General features: G+C 40.7%; 1 protein-coding gene across 8 annotated transcripts in view; it reads left to right on the top strand.

Moving 5' to 3' along the window:
- Positions 1-23,844, top strand: part of PTPRG (protein tyrosine phosphatase receptor type G) — a 721,980-nt gene that overhangs the window by 409,595 nt on the left and 288,541 nt on the right. For all 8 annotated transcript variants that reach the window (XM_086697741.1, XM_086697739.1, XM_086697740.1 and 5 more), the window contains 2 exons: positions 6,214-6,393; positions 19,829-19,977. In XM_086697741.1, the coding sequence (XP_086553867.1) occupies positions 6,214-6,393; positions 19,829-19,977 (329 nt within the window). The remainder of the gene's footprint in view (positions 1-6,213; positions 6,394-19,828; positions 19,978-23,844) is intronic.

Below are 23,844 nucleotides of genomic sequence, written 5' to 3'. Positions count from 1 at the left end.
AGTCAGGTGTTAATAATGAACAATAATTAAATGAGATAGTTTACTTAAATTGTTGAAAAGTCTTATTGCTAAACATTTATATTGGTTCACATTGGACTTTTCAAATTATATTGCTGGACGTGGGAGGCAAAATTGAGATGTTTCTCTGGGATTTGTATTTTCTTTGAACACAATAGCTTAGTTTTGTTCCAAAATTTATGCATGTCGACCAGGTTCTGTGGGTTAAATCTGCCTTAAAAAAACACTATGAAGTGGGGTCTCAGAGAGGAGCCCAGATTTACAGTATTTGCCATCATTTTCACGTGGGGAATTCTATCTACCTTAAACAGGCCAGTCAGAATTAAACTCCAATTGTGTGATTTATTCGCCTTACTGTAGAAATATGTCCTCCTGATGTCTACTGAATTGTAGCATCTCAAAATGAGAAAAATACAGTGGCTTGTTAATGGTACACCAGGGAGGTAAAAGCAGGTTTTTTTAATGCACAAATGAGCCGTAAATTAAGTAATAATGTTCTTCTTAACTATAGTTTTTAAAGGTGAATTTCTCCAACTTTGTAACGTTTTTATATAAGCTTAAATAATGAAATATCACCCACACGTTTGCTGTGTTTTCTTCAAGCCAGTCTCTCTCTTCCTTTGGTTTTGTTCAGTGGAAATTCCTTTCATGCAAAGAGGTTATGACAACAATCCCAGTATTATCTATAAATCAATGCCCATCTCCTTTATCTGTTGGGCCATAGACCTACCCCCAGATGCATAACAGTAAATCCAATAAAATTTGGATATTAACAACACTTAGATTTTATTTGGCTTCTGAGTAGTTTCATTTATATTTCTTCATCTTATTTTCAGAGTAACCACAGAATGACCCTATAGACAAAGAACAGTCAGGAAACCACCGCTGGTGTGTTACTGTTAACTCGCTAAACTTTATTCGTAGCTCATGACTTTTCACACTCATTTTTATATTTTGTCTCACTTCCTAATCCAGAATCCCACAATGCATTTTTTTTGGTCGCCACTCCTTGGTCTTTGGTCTGTGACAGATTTTCAGGTTTTCCTGGGTCTTCATGACCTTGACCCTTTTGAGGAGTATCGGCCAAGTATTTCATAGAATGTTCCTCAGTTTGGATTCGTTTGATGTTTTTCTCACGACCAGACAGAGGTTATGGAATTTTAGAAAGAATCCCACAGAGGTGATGCTCCCTTCTTATCACATCTGTCAAGATGTGCATGATAGTCCGTGGTATTCCAGGTGACCATAACCTTCACCGCTTGGTTAAGGTGGGATTACCAGGCTTCTCCATGGGGAAGTTGTTATTTTTCTCTTTTCCTTTCCTGTTCTTTGAAAGCTAGGCACTAAATCCAGCTGGTGCTGGGATTAAACTCCAAGTCTGGGAGGATCAACTGTGCTTTTGACTCTTGTGCTCTACAAATGGGAAGTACCAGGGCCTAGTAAACTTCTTAGCATTTCAAAGAGTGACTCCCCTAAACTGTCAAGTTCAAAGTCCTGCCCCTGGGGAGGCGAGGGCCCCTCCTCTCTCTTTGTATATCATAAAATGCCTTCATCCTCCTGCCTTAGCTCTTGGTTGGACTACACATTTGTTTCCTCCATTAGATAGTCAAGTTCTTGAGGGCTTGCTACATGTTTTTATAACACAATAGCAATGGCAAAATAGCAGCCACTATTTTCTGGGTTTTTATCCACTGATTATCTCATATAATCCTCAAAACTACCCTTTATTGTGGATACCACTAATATTTCCCATTGTGTGGATGAGAAAATTGAATCACCTTCCTCTTAAGTTGCCCTGGAGACCCCCAGGGAAACTGGCAGCTCCGTTTGCTGGCCCCCATTTCTTAGCACTGTGCCTGATACTGAGCAGATGTCAGTTCAATATTTAAATGTCTCCAGTGATAAGTTGATGAAACAAGACTATTTTTCTGCCTTAGTTGACCTTCTTTGATTAGAGAACACTGTTAAAGCATAGAAAAAAGAAGAGAGCCTTAAAAATAATCATGCTTCAATAAAGGCATTGAAAGCAAAGTTCTGTCACATTCCTTTCTTTAAAAAACTGTAATTGCATTTAGTGGGCTTGTTAAATTTGCACACGATTCCATCATGCACATCACATACCTGCAGCTTATTTTATCTCATCCCCGTTCAGGCTAATTTAACATATAAGTGATGAAAGGAAGGAATATTTATCTCTGAGGTTGATATCCTGACTCTTGAGTCAGGGAGACTTAATAAGGTCAGCAGATAGAAGTATAAAATGAGGGGCGCCTGGGTGGCGCAGTCGGTTGGCCGTCCGACTTCAGCCAGGTCACGATCTCACGGTCCGTGAGTTCGAGCCCCGCGTTGGGCTCTGGGCTGATGGCTCAGAGCCTGGAGCCTGTTTCCGATTCTGTGTCTCCCTCTCTCTCTGCCCCTCCCCCATTCATGCTCTGTCTCTCTCTGTCCCAAAAATAAATAAACGTTGAAAAAAAATTTAAAAAAAAAAAGTATAAAACGAAAACCAAAATAGCACCATAGTGTCATTGGAAGACAGACAGAAGTATGCAACTCGTTAAAATCATCTTCTCATTCATAAAAAAATATGTATTAGCAATCCGCTGTAGGTAGGACCCTGTGCTAGGCATAGGAATAAAACAACACAAGACAGAGAAGGAACCTATTCCCAGAGAGTAATGAACTAATGGGGAAGACAGACACCAAGAAATAAACAACAAATTATATTAGTGATAGGATGTTCCAGGGAAAACAGGAGCCCACTCCCAGGATAACACACAACCCTGTACGTGCCTCGTGGAAGCCTCCCTGCCAGGGGTACCTTTACACTGACATCAAACCTTTAGCCAGGAATTTAAAATGCATCCACTGAATTCATTAAAAAGAAAATATTTTTCATCACAAGTTGAGTGGGATTCCACAGCCACTGTTTGATCCTCTTGCTGCAAATATGTTGGCAGTGTGTCTCCATTAAGGTGTGATTCCTCCAACGGCAGCTGGGTGGTTCAGCCGGTTGAGAGTCCAACTCTCGATTTCAGCTCAAGTCAAAAATCTCACGGTTGTGAGATTGAGTCCCATGTTGGGCTCTGCACTGAATGTGGAGCCTGCTTGGGATTCTGTCTCGCACTCTCTCTGTCCCTCCTCTGTTCATGCTCTCTTTGTCTCTCTCAAACATAACTAAATAAACATTTTTAAAAAATAACTCATTCCTACAAGACTCTTAACAGGTGAATGGCGGGTTTCTTTTGGCAACCTAACTGCCCTGTGGTTTCTACCCCTGTGCTCTACCCTGCCCCTTTTAGGAAGGTATCCTCGTACATTAGTTTGTCATGTCAGAGTTGGTGAGCTGTTGAAAATGGATCTAACTGCCAACTGCTCATTCTAAGAAAGAGTCAGTAGGGGGAAACTGAAGCGCAAATGACTTTTCCTTCTTGTTTTCGATGGGTCATGTCATCCCTGAGGGCGGAAGGCTTCTTGCTGATGGTTTTTGCCTCCAAAACTAGGTTTGAAGTTAACCACAGTCTTTATTTAGAGCCATGTTTTTTACTCAACAGCATTTATCCCAAGTTCTGAAAAACAAAGCCTTCACTCCTGTGAGATTGTACAGCTGCAAATGATTAATGATATAATTCTCAGTCCTTTATAAAGTGTCTCAACACTGAAGAGATTTATCCAGTGTGGAATGGTAATGGTGCTTCAATGTGAGAATAGGTAATCAATACCTCCGAGCTTGGAAAAGTGTTCTGTTTCCTCCACTAATGACATAGGGGTTTTTGTAAGGCAAGGGTGTCTGGAGCATGAAGCACTCCAAAGAAAAATTAATTTAAAATCCGAAGTGGAAGATCAGTTTCAATTAAACTTGCACTTGAATGTACATTGGGTGGAAGTGTGAAAGCAAGGATGTCGTTGGCTTAAATCTTCAGATTGTTACCAGTGAATAAATGGATCCCACTGGTACGAACCCTGATTATATTTTCATAGAGTGCTAAATTATATTTCACCCATGTCTGGAAGGTTTTGAGAACTAACATGAGTGGCAAGTACTTTTAAGAGGTCGCAGAGTACTTTTCTTTATTAGTAGGATAATGATCAGGTGTCTGTATTTACAAATGATGGCTTGCATTCTCACTTCTTTGGAGTCGTACATGTTTGGAGTTTTACTGTGCATGTTTTTCCCACCGAGTATAATTTTATCGTACTAGTGAGATCCTAAAAGGCATTGCACACACACACATATGTACGATACTACAGCATTAGTTTCCATAATTTGAACATATAGGCTCATGAGACACATCAACAATCACTTTATTCGCCTATAAGAATATTTAAAGAATGGATCGGAAAATTGGAGCCATTCCTTATGTCCCCTTTCCCCTCCTTTTTTCCTTCAAATGTAGTGCTGCAAGATGAAAGTGAAGTTTGGCTAGAATATATGCAAATGCACACTCTGTTCCTTTATGACTCATCATAGTCTTAGGGAATTTGACCAAGAGGTGAAACAACGGGAGTGAAAAGCCCTTGATGTGTCTTCCGTTAGTAGAAGTCCAACAGTAAAGACAATGGTGATGTTAACTTTCTCTAGAAAGCCTTATGACACTTGTAAATGATTTTGAAAAGTGCCCTGAGGTTTCTAAACCTTTGCCAAGCGGTGAGCATGTTCTTCCTGATAGTCTCTTTTATCTTACTGTTTGGGATGAGAATTCGGGAAAATGACCCAGGCATAGGAAGAAGCCAAGTTACTTGCCAGACAGCAAGAATAGGGATCATTTTTAGGGAGTCACCTCAATTGCTTTTGCAGCCATGAAGCTTCCATGACCATGAGTGAAAAGATTTTCTTTGTCTCTTTTTTCATGTACCATTGTTTATATTAGCTGTAAGCTGTATAGACATAGGGAGATGGGGACATTTGTGGCCCATGGTGGATGGCAGTGGGCTGGGGACAAATGTGTAGGCTTTTATTCAGTAGTAGAGAGACTTATGGTGTCTCTGTTCCTCCATCACACAAAGCTAGGTATAGAATGAGGTGTGAAAATACTGGTTCATGGGTGGATTGGTCTCTTAAAATCACTTTGGCTGTTTGTCCTCTTCTATCTGATACGTGAAGAAATTTGAAGCTATAAAACCTAGGTTGGAATCCATGTATGTATGTATGTATACACATTATACTTTACTGATTGGGAAACCTAAAAATTATAAGACTTAGACTTATTTTATATCTGATTCTCAAGAACAGATGTATCTTCATCTTTCTAGCAAAAGACGTGTCCATTCAACAGGCCACTCCTGCTTTATCGTGTCTAGAAGGGCAAAGGCCGGGAACAGAACAGTCTCAGATACTGGTTTAATTGTTTGATATCAACTTAATAGATATCACCCCCCCCCCCCCCCCCGATCATTTCATGTCCAAGTATAGCAGAGAGGCAGGTGCAGTATGTTTTCTCTGCCTGTGCCTGATTGATACCCAGTAGGATTCGGCATTATAGTTGCATTCTATTTTATTCCTGCTGCGTGTATCCCCAAGAAGCCTGTCTTTATATGAGTGCTGCGTTCAGTCTGAAGGCACCTTTATACACCCATCTCCTAGGCCGGAGAGGGATTCGGAGGGAGAGGGAGTACCTGAATGTGCAAGTTTACATCAGGCCAAACCAAAAAATCTTTCACAAATAACCTAAAAACCCTGCCTCATTGCCTCTTTGTAGTGACTCTCATCCCATGTTACACTGCTTTTGATTTTTGATTTTTCCCTTTTCCAGTTCACAAACTCCTGGGAGCTAAGAAGAAAGTTGTGTTTGTTACACTGTTGGTGATAGCAAAATATGCTAAACTGATTAAGGTGTTTTCTTGTGAATCAATGCTTTGCTTATTTTGGGAAACTTATTTAAATTTTCTTAAAAATGTGAATGACTCTGACAGCCCGTCTGCTCAACTTCCTTAATCTGATTACAGAGAAAGTTAGCAAATGTTTGATTACAAATCAAACAAAACAAAACTATATTAAGGGACATATCCTTTCTTAAATCTTCTCACCCCATCAAGCAAGTGGCTTGGATCCATAGTTTCCACTGGACTGACATCTTTGGAGTGGGCACATGGGGGAAAATGTACCTTCGGAGACATCATGCTTAGCTTCCTACTTCCTGTTAATTCCATCCTTGATCCTTGAACCATGAGGATTGAAGTATCGTTTTCTTTTAACAGGTGCCTATGGTCCTGAGCACTGGGTCACATCAAGCGTTAGCTGCAGGGGCCGTCATCAGTCTCCCATAGACATTTTAGACCAGCATGCACAGGTTGGCGAAGAGTACCAGGAGCTACAACTTGATGGCTTTGACAATGAGTCTTCAAACAAAACCTGGATGAAAAACACAGGGAAAACAGGTAGAGTCTGTCTTTTTTTTTTACTAGTCCACAAAACACTGTGAAATATTTTTGGATGTCTCTAGTATTTACCTTACCTATGACTTGCTCCTTAGGTAGTGCATGTTGCTATAGGGGACATAGAGCTGAATGAGAGCTTTGGGATCAGCTCTTGGTGTGAGAACCAGCCACTTGCTCTACTAGCTGTGTGATTTTGGGCAAATTACTTAACCACTCTCTGTGCCTCAGATTTTAGAAGTATAATAAAGGTACATAATAAAATACTGTCAACCTCATAAAGTCATAAGGATTACGTGAATCAACATTTGTAAAGTGTATAGAACGGACTTTCAGAAATCTGCTCTATCTGTGATGATGGCCACTAGCCACATGTGGCTTTTTAAATTTAACTATTAATTAATTAAAAGCAAATAAGATTAAAGTTCACTCCCTCTGTTGTAATAGCCACATATCTTTTTTTTTCCCCCCTGAGTTCATTAGGTTGTCCATGTTCAGTGTTTGAAAGCAGAGGATACATATTCAGATCTTTGTGGGGTTTTTTTGTGGGGAGAATTTTATTTATTTTTGACTTTTATTTATTGTATTTATTGTTTATTTTTTGACTTATTTTTTATTTTATTATTTATTTTTTTTACTTTTATTTTTCCAGCTTTATTGAGAAGTAATTGACTTATTACATTATATAAGTTTAATGTATACAATGTGATGATTTGATACATGCATATATTGCCAGGTGATTACTGTAATTAGGTTCATTAATATTCCTATCACCTCACATTGCCCCTTCTTTCCTTCCCTCCCTCCCTCCTTCCTTTCTCCCACCCTTCTTCCCTCCCTCCCTTCCTTCCTTTTTTCTTTTAAAATTTTTTTTTTTTTCAACGTTTATTTATTTTTGGGACAGAGAGAGACAGAGCATGAACGGGGGAGGGGCAGAGAGAGAGGGAGACACAGAATCGGAAACAGGCTCCAGGCTCTGAGCCATCAGCCCAGAGCCGACGCGGGGCTCGAACTCACGGACCGCGAGATCGTGACCTGGCTGAAGTCGGACGCTTAACCGACTGCGCCACCCAGGCGCCCCTCTTCCTTCCTTTTTTCTTTCCTTCTCTCCTTCCCTCCTTCTTTCCTCCTTTCCTCCTTCCTTCCTTCCTTCCTGCCTTCCTTCCTTCCTTCCTTCCTTCCTTCCTTCCTTCCTTCTTTCCAGTGAGAATATTTAAGACCTACTTTCCTAGAAACTGTGAAATACACAATATAGTACTGTTGACCTTAGTCACCATGATATACATCCCCAGGCTTAAAGTGGAACTTTATACCCTTTGACCACATCTTCCCATTTACCACATCTTAGCCCCTGGCAACCACCATTCTACTGTTTCTCTAAGTTCAACTTTTTTAGATTCCGTATATAAGTGAGAACATACAGTATTTGTCTTCCTGTGACTTACTTGACTGAGTATAGTGCCCTTGAGGTCCATCCATATTCTCACAAAAGGCAGGATTTCATTCTTTTTTATGGATAGTATTCCATTGTGTGTGTGCACGCGCGCGCGCGCGTGTGTGTGTGTAACATTTTATTTAATCATTCATCTATTGATGGACACTTAGGTTGTTTCCATGTTTTGGCTATTGTAAATACTGCTGCAATGAACATGGGGGTACGTATATATTTTCAAGATAATGATTTCATTTCCTTTAGATACATACCCGGAAGTAGAATTGCTGGGTCATTGGGTAGTTGTATCTTTAGTATTTTGAGGAACTGCCATATTCTTTTCTATAGCAGCTGCACCAATTTACATTCCCATCAAGAGTGCACAAGGGGTCCCTTTTCTGTGCATCCTCATCAATACTTTTTATCTCTTGTCGTCTTGATAATAGGCATTCTAACAAGTGTGAGGTGACATCTCATTGTAGTTTTGATTTGCATTTCCCTGATAGTAAGTGATGCTCAGCCCTTTCCATATACCTCTTGGCCCTTTGTGTATCTTTGGAAAAATGCTTATGGTCTTTTGCCAAGTTTTAACCAGGGCTATTTAGTTGTTTGGTTTTTTGGATTATTTTCAGTGGGTTTTGGTTATTGTTTTTTGTTATCGTAGTTGTTGTTTGCTATTAATGAGTTACATGAGTTCATTATGTATCTTGGGTATGGAAATCTTTATCACATGTGTAGTTTGTGGATTTTTTTTCATATTCATTGGATTGCCTTTTCATTTTTTTAATTATTTCTTTTGCGTGGAGAAAGAAGCTTTTTAGTTCAATGTGATGTCACTTCTTTATTTTTGCTTTTGTGGTTTGTGCTTTTGGTGTTATGTCCAGAAAATCATCCCTTAGATCGCTAAGACCAATGTCTGGGAGCTTTCTCCTCATATTTTCTTCCCGAAATTTTATGGTTTCAGGTCTTAGATTTATGTCTTTATTTCATTTCAAGTTACTTTTTGTGAGTGATGTAAGGTAGGAGCCCACCTTCATTCTTTTGCATATGAACCTTTAGTTTCCCCAGCACCATTTATTGAAGAGATCCATTCCCTTTGAGTGTTCTTGGCTCTCATGTCAAATATTAGTTGATCGTATATTGTATATGTGTGGACTTATTTCTGGGTTCTAGATTCTGTTCATTGGTCTATGTGTCTGTTTGTATGCCTGTTTCATACTGTTTTGATTACTATAGCTTTGTAGCATAGTTTGAATTTGAAGATCATGGGTAGTATTGTGCTAGCCACATTTCAAATACTTAGTAGCCACATATGGGCAGCAGTTACCATGCTGAGGCAACACAGATAGAGTGTGTGCTATCACTGCAGAAAGTTCTCTTGGGCAGCTCTGTGCCAAATGCACAAATGGAAATAAAGTTCTTACCTTCCTTGGGTTTTGGCTGTGTTAATATTTCCTATTGTATTAGAGCACAGAGGAACACTTTCTCGTTCTTTTGTATATCAGGTCAGCAACTCTAGTCTCCTGCTTCATTTTAACATAATCACCCTCACTTGTCATTTGAAATTTATGAATATGAAACATTCTGTTTTCGCCATTGCTAATGCAAGGAGCTATCTCCCTCTTAATCACTATTGTGCCATTATCAGTTTTAGATTGTCCATGGAATTAGAGAACGCTTTGCTGTGCCCCACTGCCTGATCTGAAAAATAAACACAGGGCTATTATATTACATCTCTACCTCATGCTACCTGGGATTCTATTGGTACTAAATACATTTTTCATATCTTATTTTTGAACTCTTATAACTCTCAATGATTAAAACAAACTCTCTCTCTCTCTCTCTTTCTTCCTTCTTTTTGAAATGATCCCTTTGTAACCAAGGATATCACTACAAACCACTCTTAGTAATCCCTTTCAAGAGCCTTGGCTGGCCAGAGCCCTAGTGCTAAGCTAAAATGACTTCACTGTCAGCCCTTTTTGACCCACAATAAGAATGAAACCAGAGTTGTCTTTTCTTTTAACCTAAGTGGCTGTATGTACAACTTGGGGAGGATTCATTTTCTTTCTCCAAATCAGCATTTGTCTGAGATTATTCATGGCTGATGGTTTGGGGTTGGCCTCATTTGTTCGTAAATTGCTTCTCAATTGTCAGCACAGTGATTCCTGGCTTTGGGCTCTTTTTCATAATGTTCTCATAATCGGTGGTCCTCTTGCCTTAGAGTAGGTAGGCTACCCTCTCTTGCACCTGAGTCATCCATTTGCATAGCTGCGCAGGAAACATGTGGGACTGGTAATGTTATCTGTACACATGCTTTTTCACCCCCATTTCCCTCCTCCAATGTAGACAATATATATTTTTTTGTTACAATTCAGAATTTCTCTATCAGTGGTCCTGCTTTGTATTTCAAGCATGAGTAACCTTTGGAGAACCGTGATGGGAATATTAACTCTTCCGACCATCCGAATGTGGTGGACGGGAGTGTTGCCATACTAGGTGTTATCAGCTGTTGGCATGGAGTGCCACATTCCGGAAACCTGCCAAAGGCAATTCGCTGGGCTCTCTGATACGGTTTTCTACTTGACTCGCAACGTTTGACAGCCTTCTGCGAAGATAACACGTTTCAGTGACAGCTTTCAGCTTGGTATCACCAATGACAGGTTTTAGATGAGTGTGGGGTTCACTCAATGCACGTTGATTCATGACCTTGGTCTTCCAGAAGCTGATTATCAATCTCTGTCACTGTGCTGACTTCCTAGAGTCATCAACAACTTGTTGTAGATCCATGAGTGCGCGCGCCTGAATTTAGAGCGCAGCCATCCAAATACGAGCACATCTGTCTCAGAGAGTCTAGAAGAAGCATGCCTTTCTGAGAAGCAGAAATAAATCCCCATTACTTCTCACTCTGTACTTACTACTGTAAAATTCATGACATCATCCTCGATTGGCCATATTTCAAATAATCTTAAGATGATTCCATAGGGCTGGTTTTTAAAAAGTGACAACCACGTCTAGGCAATGTTAAACAAGAACATGGAATTGTTTCTCTGTTCTCTTAAGTTTCAGTTTATGGTGGTTTAGGAACACGGGTGCAGAAATCTTCTTGTGTTATTGGTTTTCTTTTTTCTTTGTCTTCTTTTTTTTGTTGTTGTTGATAAGCACAAACCTAGAAACTTCTTTCATTCTGTAGTTGTTAAAATGCCAGATGAGTTCATAAATTTTCCAGTATTTTGGAGAAATGAAGATCAGTTGCTTTATTTCCCATGCATGAACCTTATAAATTCAACTGAAAAACAGTATACGTACTGTGCAGGGTGCCGTGCGTCTAAATTAAGGGCGAGTATTGACAGTATCCACTGTGAATAGTACTGATAGGTACCCCAGATAACATCACTTTTCGAAAACACACATATCATCAGCCCTAACTAAAGAGGAAGTGGACCTACAGCTAGTGGTATTCCAGCAAAGGGATCTGGACCCCAAAAAGGAAGAGAATCCAGAGTGTGAGAAGAAAGTGGTCAGCAGAGTATAAGTACAAAGTACCAGAAACATCTGAAGATTAAATCCTTCTGCTGGTACCAAAACTCCAGGAAAGAAAGCATACATATAAAACATGCCATAGGAAAGTCTCCCAAATTCACTTCTGGTTCCAAAAGAGCTCACGGGAAGAAGAGAAAGGCCTTCCCCTGTTTGGTGACCTGAAACCTGCAGAGCCCAAGACCCCAGGTAAAGGCCCAGGGAAGAAGCCGAGAATCAAAGGAAAAGTAGAGAAACAATGACATTCTTCATTGGGGAAAAAGGACTCTCAAAAATGAGAGGCCAAGATCTTCACTACTCCTAGTAAATCTGTAAGAAAAGCTCCCCATACCCCCAAACTCTATGGCCTAGAAAACCTAAAATTCCCTAGTCAACCTCAAATTAGAGAGTCAACCAGAAGGAAACATCTAAACTCCCTAAGGAGCTTTAAAAATGCCCAGGTCCTGACCCCTGTTGCAACCTTCTCCAAAAGTGAGCCCCGGACTTAAATATTTTTTAAAAGCTTCAACAAGTTTTATGGATGTATGTTCATGGGTGTAAGAACTTGTAGTTAGAAGTAAATCATTTGTTCTTCTATGTACTTGGTAATGTAACGGGGAAAATGGAACACTTCTCTACAGTTGTTTTTTATTATTAAACTGCAGCATTTGCTTCTGAGTGAATTACTGGCATTCCAAAAAAATTGTTAAAAATAAAAAACAGGGGCACCTGGGTGGCTCAGTCGGTTAAGCCTCCAACTTCGGCTCAGGTCATGATCTCACAGTTCGTGGGTTCGAGCCCTGTGTCAGACTCTGTGCTGACAGCTCAGAGTCTGGAGCCTGCTTCGGATTCTGTGTCTGTCTCTGTCTCTGTCTCTGTCTCTGTCTCTCTCTCTCTCTCTCTGCCCCTTCCCTGCTCGTGCCCTGTCTCTCTTTCTTTCTCAAAAATAAATAAACATTAAAAAAATTTTTTTAAACAATAAAAATTAAAAAATAAAAAACAAAAACATGGATGTCATTTTACTACAGTTTTGCAAGCTGTTACCATTTTGGGGAACTGGACAAAGGGGACACAGGACCACTGTATTATTTCTTACAACTGCACGTGAATCTATAATTATCAGAAAAATTATAAGCTTCATGAAAGAAAAGCCCCCCCATAAGCCACATGGTCTTTCTTTGTTTTACTTGTTCATTTTATACATACCTTGAATACCAAGATGAAGAAAAAATGTCTTTTTCCTTCATCATTAATTTTTAACCAACACATTTTTTTTTTTTATTCCCCAGAAGTCTTTTTTTGAATTTAGTTCTTCCACAAAATAAATTCAGGAGAGAGAATTTATTTTTTTGTGATGGAAATTTACAGGTCACTTACCTGTAAAATAGACTGCCTTTTGGATATTAAAATATGAATATAGAAAGTTAATATTTAAAGCAGCCTATTATGTATAGACAGTAACTTTCCCATAAAACAGTTTTAATGTTCTAATGAGTCTTAACCCCCTGAGAGGGCTATATATCCAATCCAGCATAATCAATAAAGCAAGTTGGTTGTATGTAGCCCACTTCTCAAAAGTTGTCTAAAATACCTTTGCAAGACAGATAGCATCTCTCTTTTTCTTCCTGAGGAGCCATAACTGTCTATTGTGCCAGTTCTCATTTGATTTCATCTAAAGTTATTTCCCTTTCTTTCATTTTTGTAGAATGAATAGATAATGCATTCATCAAGAACATTTCAAGATAATCTTGCTGTTCCTAGTGTTAGCTTCAAGCTAAATGATCAGAATTGAAGAGTTAGATGGTGCTTCTGATGTATGTTAATAAGCCACGTTCTCCTATGAATTTGAACTATTGGAATGGCTTTTTGGTGTTTCTCTACTTTTTCTTTCCTCCCACACCAAGGACAGATAGGAAAAGCATTTATCACCATGCTTTTACTTCCATTTTCCCACTTTATATGTGTTCACTGTGTAGTTTTTTTCTTTGCCCACGTTCTTTCTTATTTGTCTGGATATGCTACAGTGCCTGGCCTAGGTGGATTCAAGAAAAGGTTGTTAAGCAAAGTAGATAGATTACAATAGCCAAAGTATGGAAGCCGCCCAAACGTCCATCGAAAGATGATTGCATAAAAAAGAGGTTGTGTGTGTGTGTGTGTGTGTGTGTGTGTGTGCACAACAGAATATTACTCAGCCATAAAAACGAATGCAGTCTTGTCATTTCCAACAACACAGATAGAGCTAGTGAGTATAATGCTGAGTGAAATAAGTCACAGAAAGACCAATCCATGTGATCTCACTCATGTGGAATCTTAGAAACAAAACAGGTGAACAAAGAAACAAAGGGACAAAACAAAAAAATGGACTCTTAACTATAGAGAACACACTGATGGTTACCATAGGAGAGGTGGGTGAGAGGTATGGGTGAAATAGGTGATGGGGATTAAGAGCACACGTATCCTGGTGAATACTAAGTAATGTATGGAAGTGTCGAATCACTATATTGTACACCTGAAACTAATACAACTGTGCGTTAACTAACCGGAATTAAAATAAAGAGTTAATAAATTAAAAAAAATAAAATTTTTCCTATTTTAGAGGTCCAAATTCTTGGGTTCTTGCATCCTGTTAACTATTCCATCTTGCCTGAACTCTGGAATTCAAGTCAGAGCGATTTCACTGGGTCTGTCTTTGGTACACTACAAGTTCTGTGTCACATTCGCTCTGCTCCATTTCTTTTCTCTGAATCCCACAGTCCCAGCCCCTGTGCCATGGTGGTAGAAACTAGTTTTGGGAAAGACAGAAGCCAATTACACACCAATTACCTGGTGGGAAGACCAGTGCTGTTTTACACAGATAGACTTGAGTAAATTTTGAATTTTGAGGGTCATTTTTGAAGCCCGCCTTTATTTTGTAGGGCACAGGACTCTGTGCTAGATTGACATCTGTCATATCTTGTATGAGTAAATGGTCAACTGATCTACTTTGTTCATCTAGCTCAGTTTAGCGGTGAGTTAACTGAGACCCAGGATAATCTCATGACTTGACAGCTCTTGGATGTCTGAGACTGTACCGACCTAACATGTCCCGTCTGTCTTTAGCAGATGAGTGCAGTAACCTCCCAACTTTTGTTCCTACCAACTAGTGTTGCTTCCTTCCCAGGCCTTCTTCCTTTGTAGCCAGAATATTTATTTCCCAAATCTGATCGTGTCTGTCTTTCTCTCGCCCCCTCTTTCTTTCTTGGTCTCTCTCTCAGCATATCAAGGAGTTTCCATTTCTCCTGAGGGTAAAGACAGACTGCTCACTGTCCCTGACTCATTCCCTAGCCTCTGTGTCACACCCTGCTCTCTGGACACCAACCACCCTGGCTTCCTCTTACTTACTCCCATTGCCACAGGGCCTTTGCATGTGCTTCTTTTCCCTTGATGTGTTCTCCTCTTGTCAGCACTTCCCAAGGTTGCTCCTTTAAGTCTCTGCTCAGGTCATTTCATCAGAAGATACCCACTCCCCTTCTCCTCTCTGGGGTTGGCTTCTCATCTGTTACCACTTGTCCCACTTGCTAGGTTATTTCGGGCTATTTCAGGTTATTTCTGCTATTATTTCAGTTACCAGGACCTGCCTTTCCATCAAATGTACCATCCATGGAGGCAGGAGCTAGGTCTGATTTACTTACCTTTTCTTCCCTGATAATAACTTGATAAATATTTGAAGACATAAATGCTCGTGCCTACAGAGAAGTTAGAACTCTAAAACTAGAGGTCCTGTTTCTTCACTTGCAGACCAGAACATTTCCCTTTTTTGTTTGTTAGTTTTAAAGTTTATTTATTTAGTTTGAGAGAGCGCATGAGCAGGGGAGGGGCCGAGAGAGAGGCAGAGCAAGAATCCCAAGGGGGGTCCTCACTGTCAGGAGCCCGGTGCGGGGCTCGAACCCACGAACCGTGAGATCATGACCTGAGCCGAAACCAACAGCCTGCCACTTAACCTACTGAGCTATCCAGGTGCCCCAGAACATTTCCCTTTTACCAAGGGCCAAAGCATCCCCTAATGGACACCTGTATTGTGGGTGGTCTGGGGGATCCCACCGTTAAGATCCAATCCTGGAAGTCTTTTCTCATTTTATAGTGTTAAACAATTGCTTGGAGGTAGTGGAGGTAAGATAGCAAACAGCTAGCTTCCCTCCCATCCATTTTTATTTATTTAACTTTTGGCGCCTACTGCTGTTTACTCAGATTTTGGTGCGAACATTTGCTTTAGCCCAGCATTATATAGACATGTTGAGCTTTATTTATACACAGTGCGTGGATGTCCTGCAAACAGTGCTGTGAATGCCAGGTACTCGGTTATTCCTTCAAGCTCGGGAGAAAATGAATCCCTTACCCGTGGTGTAACTTCCCCGTCCCCGCTCCTTGTGGACAATCTGGGATGTTGTTACACTTTGGGGAGCCTCAGACACAGGGGGAGTCTGTAAAAGCTGTGGCTCCTCTCCCTACGATAATAACCTTTATAAACAACACTTGTACAGTTCTACCATGCTGTCTTTATGCTCTCATGTCATATAGGAATTACTGTTCTGAACATTCTTCATCTGTCATTCCTGCCATCTCCTCACAAGCCTATGAAGCTGCTATTGTAGAATTCCAGTTTTATAGAATGGGAACCTGGGCACCAAGAGGTACAATGCCTTTCCCACAGTTGGGAGTGTGACAGATGATGCTTTTCAATTCAGGCTCCCCTGGCTCCAGAGTCTGGCTCCGTGTATGCACCCATGCTCAGAATTTTACTTCCTGTATCAGGAGGGTGCAAGACCCCAAAGCCCATGGGTGGCTACTACTGTGGACTATAGACTCTAGGTTAAGAAACCCCAAATTTGAAGCCCCGGCTCGCTCCTTCCACTGTCTCAAACATTCTGCTGTGATTCCATCCCAGTCCATGATAGCAGCTCAACAACCAGTGGGCCTTGTTCTAGAAGGTCTACTCCCAGGGCGTCAGTTGAGCATCTGACTCTTGATTTCGGCTTACGTCATGGTCTCATGGTTTGTGAGATCAAGCCCCGCATTGAGCTCTGTGCTGACAGCGTGGAGCCTGCTTGGGATTCTCTTCCCCCCCCCGCCCGCCCCTTCCCGGTTCGTGTGCACTCGTGTGTGTGTGTGTGTGTTTGTGAACACGTGTGTGCACGTGCTCACTCACAAATAAATTAAAAAAAAAAAAAAGTCCACTCCTGTATATCTTTCCCATTTACCCCTCCTATCCTAGAAGTCTCCATTCTTCAGCTGTTATTTTCTACCTTCCTAATTGTCGCCCTTATCCAGATTCAACTTACTGCTATTGTTTTAGAATTTAAAATTTCTTTTTCTTTCTCTTTCTTTCTTTCTTTCTTTCTTTCTTTCTTTCTTTCTTTCTATATAGTATAATCTACTTACTATGTTTCTTTTGATTGACTCTATTTTAATTAAATGAACTGATTATAAAGGAAATCTTTTTACCAACACCTTAACAGGAAGACCAGTGCCATCTGACATGGATAGACATCTGTAAACATGTATGTCTGTGATCTATGAAAATAAATCAAAATTGCCACAGTTATTAAATTCAGCATAATACTTACTCTAGGGTACAAGGGGGAAATGAATGAATATCAGGGAAGTGTGGAGAGCATATCAGCACTAAACTGAGATCTTTTTTTCCCCTTGATGTGACCAAAGCATAGAAATAATCAAGAAAAGGAAATCCCTTTTTATTCTGTGTTGTAACGAATTCAAAGCATCTACTCAGCACTTACGATCTTCTCTCAAGTATTTGGGGCACACTTACCCTTGCTGTCGTCCCTGTCCTGGGTCACTTTTTATTTTGTGGGGAAACCAGTATTGCTTTGAAATGGAAGTCTGTCTGAAAATGGAGAGTTAGCACCTGTGTGGGAGCCCCTCTGTGTTCTACATTAGCTCCATCTATATCTCTACAAAGGAGTTTGACAATAGTCTCCAGTGCATGTGTCCTTCCTGGGTTTCTGGCACTGCTTTGTTAAGGGCTTTCCAGGTGTGATCTCCTTCAGGCGTCAAAACAGCCTTGCTATGTAGGCGCTGTTACTGCCATTTGACCAGTGGTGGAAACTGAGGTGGAGAGGGGTCAGGTAACTTGCCCAAGGTCATGCTGCCGTGAAGTGTCAGAACTGGATTCCAACCTAGGTCTGTCCATCTTCTGAGCTCATGGCTCCGAAGACATTCTGTGTTTTGTAGTAAGTACTTTTGGTTTATTTTGTTTTGAAACGGCTCTGTGTCATCAGTGGTATTCCGAAAATGGTGACGTGGTAGTTTGGGGAAAGTTGTCACTTCTCACTCCTATAGGTAAACACAACTGATTATAAGCCACGTTCAGAGTTGGGGCAGGGGTGCGTGCACGTAGCATGCTGTGTGCTCTAGTGAGGAATACAGTAACATGAAAAATGAGATGATGTTTCAGATTGTACAGTTCCCTAATTATGCTTTTAATTATTCATATAAAACAAGTAAAATGACCCCTGACAGAGACATAAATGATTTAGGTAAAATCAAATATTTATAATATGCTGTTGAGTCCCTGGGTGTATTGTAACAGATGCACTCAAAGTGCTTTGGCTTCGTTCTTTGGATGCAAAGTGGTAGGTATAGAATTGATAACAGGCTGAGGGTCATCAACAGTATTTAAGACAATACTGAGCTAATTCATATGTATTTTGGCTTTAGAACTAAAGGCGTGTGATTGGTTTAATGTATTTTATCTTCTAAAACCTCTTACTGCATTTTAGGGGTCACCACATGACAGTCCCTGATAGTTTCTGTGTTCTTAAGGATTGAAAAACAATCAAGGGGAGAGTAAGATTCCATGGCCTGTGAAAATTATATCCACATTTTAGTTTGGATAAAGTTTTATTGGAACATAGCTTTACGCATTCATTTACGTATCCTGTGTGGCTGCCTCCGGCTACAAGGACTAGGTTGGGTTGTTGCAGCAGGGACCAGAGGCCGAACAGAGCCTTAAATAATTACTGTCTTGTCTTTCACAGAGAAAGTTTGCCAGCCCCTGCTAAAACACGCCTAACATACACCAAAGTGAGACAGTGCTGTAGCATGTTTAATCAGCGCAAGAAGCACTTGCTTTCACTTTGTTTCATCTTTTAATTCGCTGTCCCACTAATTGAACATTCACTGTATATTTTTCAGAAGTTGGAGAAAAATTGTCCTTTGAATGCAATAAAAAGGGATTTATATGCGAAGGTTTCCTTTACTTGCTTTTAATGCTTCCTTTATATAGAGAAATACTGAAACTAATTGCACTCTTTTAGAGATGGGTCATTAGTCTAGTCCCTATCTTTTATGGAGACCTAATTTTCATGCAGGATTTCTCTCTGAAGCTCGAACTAGGATCACTTTAGGAAGAAGAGACAGTGAGGATACAAGAGCTTTTCTGTGGCTTCTACAAGTTTGGCTGTTCACAAACCATGAAGTATATTGGTTGGCGTCTCACCTGTGTTTAGCACCCGATAAGTGTTTGTTGAATGAATGAATGAATTCACTTTACAAAACAAACAGAAAAAGGAATGTATCACTTACAAAATAAAATCCGTTATGCATTTGGATATTACATTCCTTGGGGGAAAATAATTGTTATGCTAGTATAAATCCAATGTATTTGCTCTCAATTTCTCCTTCCTGTGTTTCAAGGAAGAGGGCTATGTGTTGGAAAGTTAGGGTTTAAATTGACTAAGTTTCCCTATGTTATGGAATTCTTAGGTGTTCTTTTGGATGGGCCAACTAAAATTTTTCTATACATGGAATAAAAAGAAGCATTAAATTAAATATGGTTATCTGCAATAATTTGAGTGACTTAATGAATACAATTTTCCCAGCATTTTCCTGTGCACCGTTATCAAATACAATGAATATAACCCTAACTCTGGCTGTGTGCCCACTGATATTGCCTTAAAATTGGAAGAAGCTGCACATTTTATTTAACGATATCTTTGCCTAAATTTTCTAATTAAAGAGTCGTGCCTCTTACATCTGTCTTCTCATATGTTTTTCCCATCTCGTTCCAGACCTTGAACCTTAGTGTAGCCCCAGGAATCCAAGCTTACAAAAAGAAAGATCTCACTCTCCAGATAATTTGGGTTGTCAGGCAGACTTAGACAATTCTCATTCAGGGCGACTTACTCTCTTCCTGTCTCCATTCTTTTTCTTTCTTTTCTTTTCTTTTTTTCTATCTATGAAATGCATAAGAAATTCTGAGATCATTCCCTGGGAATTTTCATGATTTAGAGTGAACTGGTGCTTGAGAACATTCTGCAGCTAGATTGTGCTAATTTATTCAAACTAGTGTTTTTGACTTGTTTTTCAAACAGGAGCGTGAGGAAATAATTCACATCATGTAATCATGGACTTTATTTGCAGCGGTGGAAGATGTCATTCAAGTTTTGTTTTGAAACTCACTTTGTTTCCCTTCCCTTCCGTTTTATACAGTTGCCATCCTTCTAAAGGACGACTATTTTGTCAGTGGTGCTGGCCTGCCTGGCAGATTCAAAGCCGAGAAGGTGGAATTTCACTGGGGCCATAGCAATGGCTCTGCAGGTTCTGAACACAGCATCAATGGGAGGCGCTTTCCTGTGGAGGTGAGAACAAGATGTCAAGTGTAGCCCTGCTTTGGGTCTTCACGTTAATGAGGTGCTTTGGGTTTACCCCCAGTGACTTTGCAAATCAAACTTGCACCCTCCATACCTTTGTCTCTGGCAATCTTTTAAATGCAGCATGACACATGTATAGCCCTCCACAAGCTTCTCATCTTTGTTTAACTGGAGAAGCATGGGGAAGTCCCGGATGGGGAAGTCCCGGGCCTCATGGTTTGAGGAGACTCCCCCCCCCCCCCCCCCACCAGGCTGAGGATTTTTCAACCATTTGTTTCCTTTGACACAAGTGTCCTTACTCTGTTTCTGAAGTCCCACTTTCTAAAGGTGAAATTCTCTATGAAACTCAGGGGACTGTTTTCACCCTTTAGAAAAGAGAAAAGTTAGTTGATGTGTGAAGCGGAGTCTCAGAACCTTTTGTCGGTAGGGCAGTTGTTGTAAGGTTTCTTTTCTCCTGCCGGCTGTCAAGAAAGAGGCTGTGGCCATTGGTGGTGTAACTCGCGGATAGCATTGCTGGGATCAGTGATGACATTTTGCCTTTCCTGTGTCCGTTTTCTCAAAGATCCATGCTGCTAGACAGAAGATGTGGGTACGTACAGTAGATGGTTTGTATCTTTTGGGGGATGGCGGGAGGGAACAAGTCTCCAAACTCCTTCATTAATGTTGGGTGGGGACAGCTCACCCCTTTTATTGCTAACTTGATTTTTACTTTTCATCATGATCAAGTCTGGTGGCTGTTTGGCTCCCCACGTGGTAAGCTGTACACGTTTGTGGAAGAACTGAATGGGCTCAAGCCTCTGACTAGATTCTTAGTGTTTGGCACCTTCTATTAAGTCATGACCTACTTTGATAATCAGATGAATACTTGAGATCCCCTTCCATACAGGGAAAGTACGTGGATATACACACAGATTTGCATATCGTTTATAGGATTTCGTCATTCACCTTAGCTCCTCAAGCCCATTTCTGGGCCATTTAGGCATCCTTGAAGCTTAAGTGAAGAATTCCTATAAACTGAGAGAAGCAGTAGTATTTCTTTTTTCGGAGATGCTCATATTCGCATATAACCTTGTCTCTTATCTGTGATCGCTGGAGAAACCAGACAACTATTCTGAGAAAACGCTTCCCGTTTTTTCTTGTCCAGCTGACACATTTTTGGTATTAAGACCCTTCTATCTGTGGGGCTTCCTGTGCTAGTCACACGTGTTAAAGGACTCCTGAGTAGAGTTTCTGCTTAATGGGCTCTCCTCCTCCTGTATACTGAATGAATCATTTCTTAGAAATCTTAGCTTTATTTGTACTTGAAAACGTGATTCCTAAAGGCAAAATTACAGCGTCCTTTTAATTTTTTTTTTTTTCCAACGTTTATTTATTTTTGGGACAGAGAGAGACAGAGCATGAACAGGGGAGGGGCAGAGAGAGAGGGAGACACAGAATCGGAAACAGGCTCCAGGCTCTGAGCCATCAGCCCAGAGCCCGACGCGGGGCTCGAACTCCCGGACTGCGAGATCGTGACCTGGCTGAAGTCGGACGCTGAACCGACTGCGCCACCCAGGCACCCCTACAGCGTCCTTTTAAAAGTTTGGGGTTTCCCTTCTGTTCTTGCTGACCGCAGCGTGAGTTGAACAGATGGTTTGTGTCCAGTTGGTTTTTCTTTACAACCTCTTTGTCTTAGAATTGGGTTGTCATTTATTTAGCTAGTGTTGTTGGGACAAAAGACCTGTGCTTTGAAAGATTGAAAACTTATTCTGGCGGCTGCCTTGGTAGAGAAGAGCTCGAGAGATAGGAACTGGAAACTTCTGCCTTGTTCTAGTTACATCCCTTAATGCAGAGATGGGTCTGGCTCTTCCTCCTGGTCCATTCAGATTTGGAAAAATGCATGGACTAGATGCATTAAACTAGTACTACTTTATCAAACTTACTACTTTAAATGAATATTTCAGTTTTCTTTTACTCAAAGAGTGCCCTGAAATTCAGAAGCTAATTAGAAATGGCAGCTACAATGCACAGATTTATTATTCCACCAAGTTGTTTGAATTTATTTCTGTCAAGTAATGTCAGATGGTAAGGCTGCCTGTATTAATTGGGTTTCTCATTGAGGTCCATCTGGTTCGTAGCTTGTTTTGCTTTTTGGTTTTTGTTGTTTTGTTTTGTTTTCAATGTGATAAACGTGTTAAATTACTTAGTGGGTATATTTAGAGGAACTTGAATTTCAAGAGGTCAAAGGTAATGGGATTGGATTTAACGTTAAAATATGCAAGGAAAGTTGCTCACCTTTGCTTGAAACACGTCTATAATATTTTAACATTAAATTGCTTTATTTGAGCTCTTTATCAATAGGAACGCTCTCTGATGTTCTTACAGTTTGAACATCTCAGACTTGGTTTATTTTGTTCCCTATAAATATATTGTTTTCTAAGAAATTAAAATGAAAGTAAATAATTGTCATGTATCCTGTAGTCATTTGTCAGCATGGGGGAAATTACTTATCTGCCTTGCATACAGAGTCAGAGAAGAGATGTGGTTGAAGATTGCAGTGGGATTGGTTCTCAACTAGAGACCATGTTCCCCACCCATGGGGACATTACGCATTGTCAGGGGACGTTTTTGGTTGTTGCTGTTAGGGCCAGTGGTATGCTACTGGAATCTAGTGAGTAGAGGCCAGGGATGCTGTTAAACATCCCATTCATAGCACAGCCCCCAAAGAATTACGCCACCCAAAATGTGGCTGTTAGGAGGCTTTGAAGTAGAGAAAGTGGTATGTTTAGCTGTAACTGACCTTCCTTCTTTTCCCTGTGTGGCATCATTGTAAGTACATTTGAATATTGAGGACTTTGTGCCTGAGAAGTCCTTCTATCCTCTTGTGGACTTTAGAGAGAAATGTACCTTGCCTGTTGGGTGAGAACATTGCTGGTCCCAGTTCCTTTGGGCTCCGCTGGGAGCTAAGTCACGACCTCAGGTATTTATTTCAGCAGCTGCCTCAGTGCTCCAGCCCCGCAGGCTGAATTGTAAGCCTGTGGCCCGCAAGAATCGGGACCTGCTCCCTGAGGCTCAGTTGCAACAAACCCAACTTTGTAGGTTTTGCTGCCCACCCCCCCACTCCCCTCCAGGAATGCCTTGAGGTCACCTACAACAGCTTCCTACACATCCAGAAGCCAGACCTCCCCACGTTGTCCTGGCTGGAGTCCTGGACTTGGTCTTGGAATTCCTACACTTGAAAACATCCTAATAGAAAAATAAATGGCCTTGTAAAAATGAAATAAGAGCTCTTCAGTAGCCACCAATCATTACAGCTCAGTGTAAGTTAGGGAACAAAGTCGGAATCCGATTACAATGCCATGCTTAGGAGGTGAGACCCAATTTGGATCCTCCCATGCCCTCACCTCCTATATATATGCAGCTTTATTCCTTGCCTAGCAGCAAACTTTACTTGAGTGCCTTCTGTCATGTAAGCACTGGGTTATAAAGGTAAACCGATAAGTCGGGACCCCTACCCTTAAGGTACTTACACTCTGGTAATGACACAGAAATTGAACAAGCGGTCACATAAGTAGCTGTGTGATAGCAGTTGGGATATTGTCTCTGAAGGAGAGGGATATTTTGTCATGAGCTATGGAAGGCCTCTAGACAGATATTTATTAAGCTACGAGGTATTTATTAAGTGATATTAATTAAGAGAGAAGAGATCAATTGGAGCTAGTCCATAGAACAGGGGCATGCAAAGGCCTAAGGCAGGAGATACTTGGTAAGTTGAAGGAATAAAGAGAGATCATTGCGGGTTTCGATATTCAGGATGGTGCCCCCCTCCAGATGTCCCCTCAGTAATCCCTGAAACCTAAGAATATATATATTACC

Source organism: Puma concolor, chromosome A2 (assembly GCF_028749965.1).
Source record: "Puma concolor isolate L17-30 chromosome A2, mPumCon1.1.hap2, whole genome shotgun sequence".
Classification (NCBI taxonomy): domain Eukaryota; kingdom Metazoa; phylum Chordata; class Mammalia; order Carnivora; family Felidae; genus Puma; species Puma concolor.
This window is presented reverse-complemented; position numbering and strand designations above follow the sequence as displayed.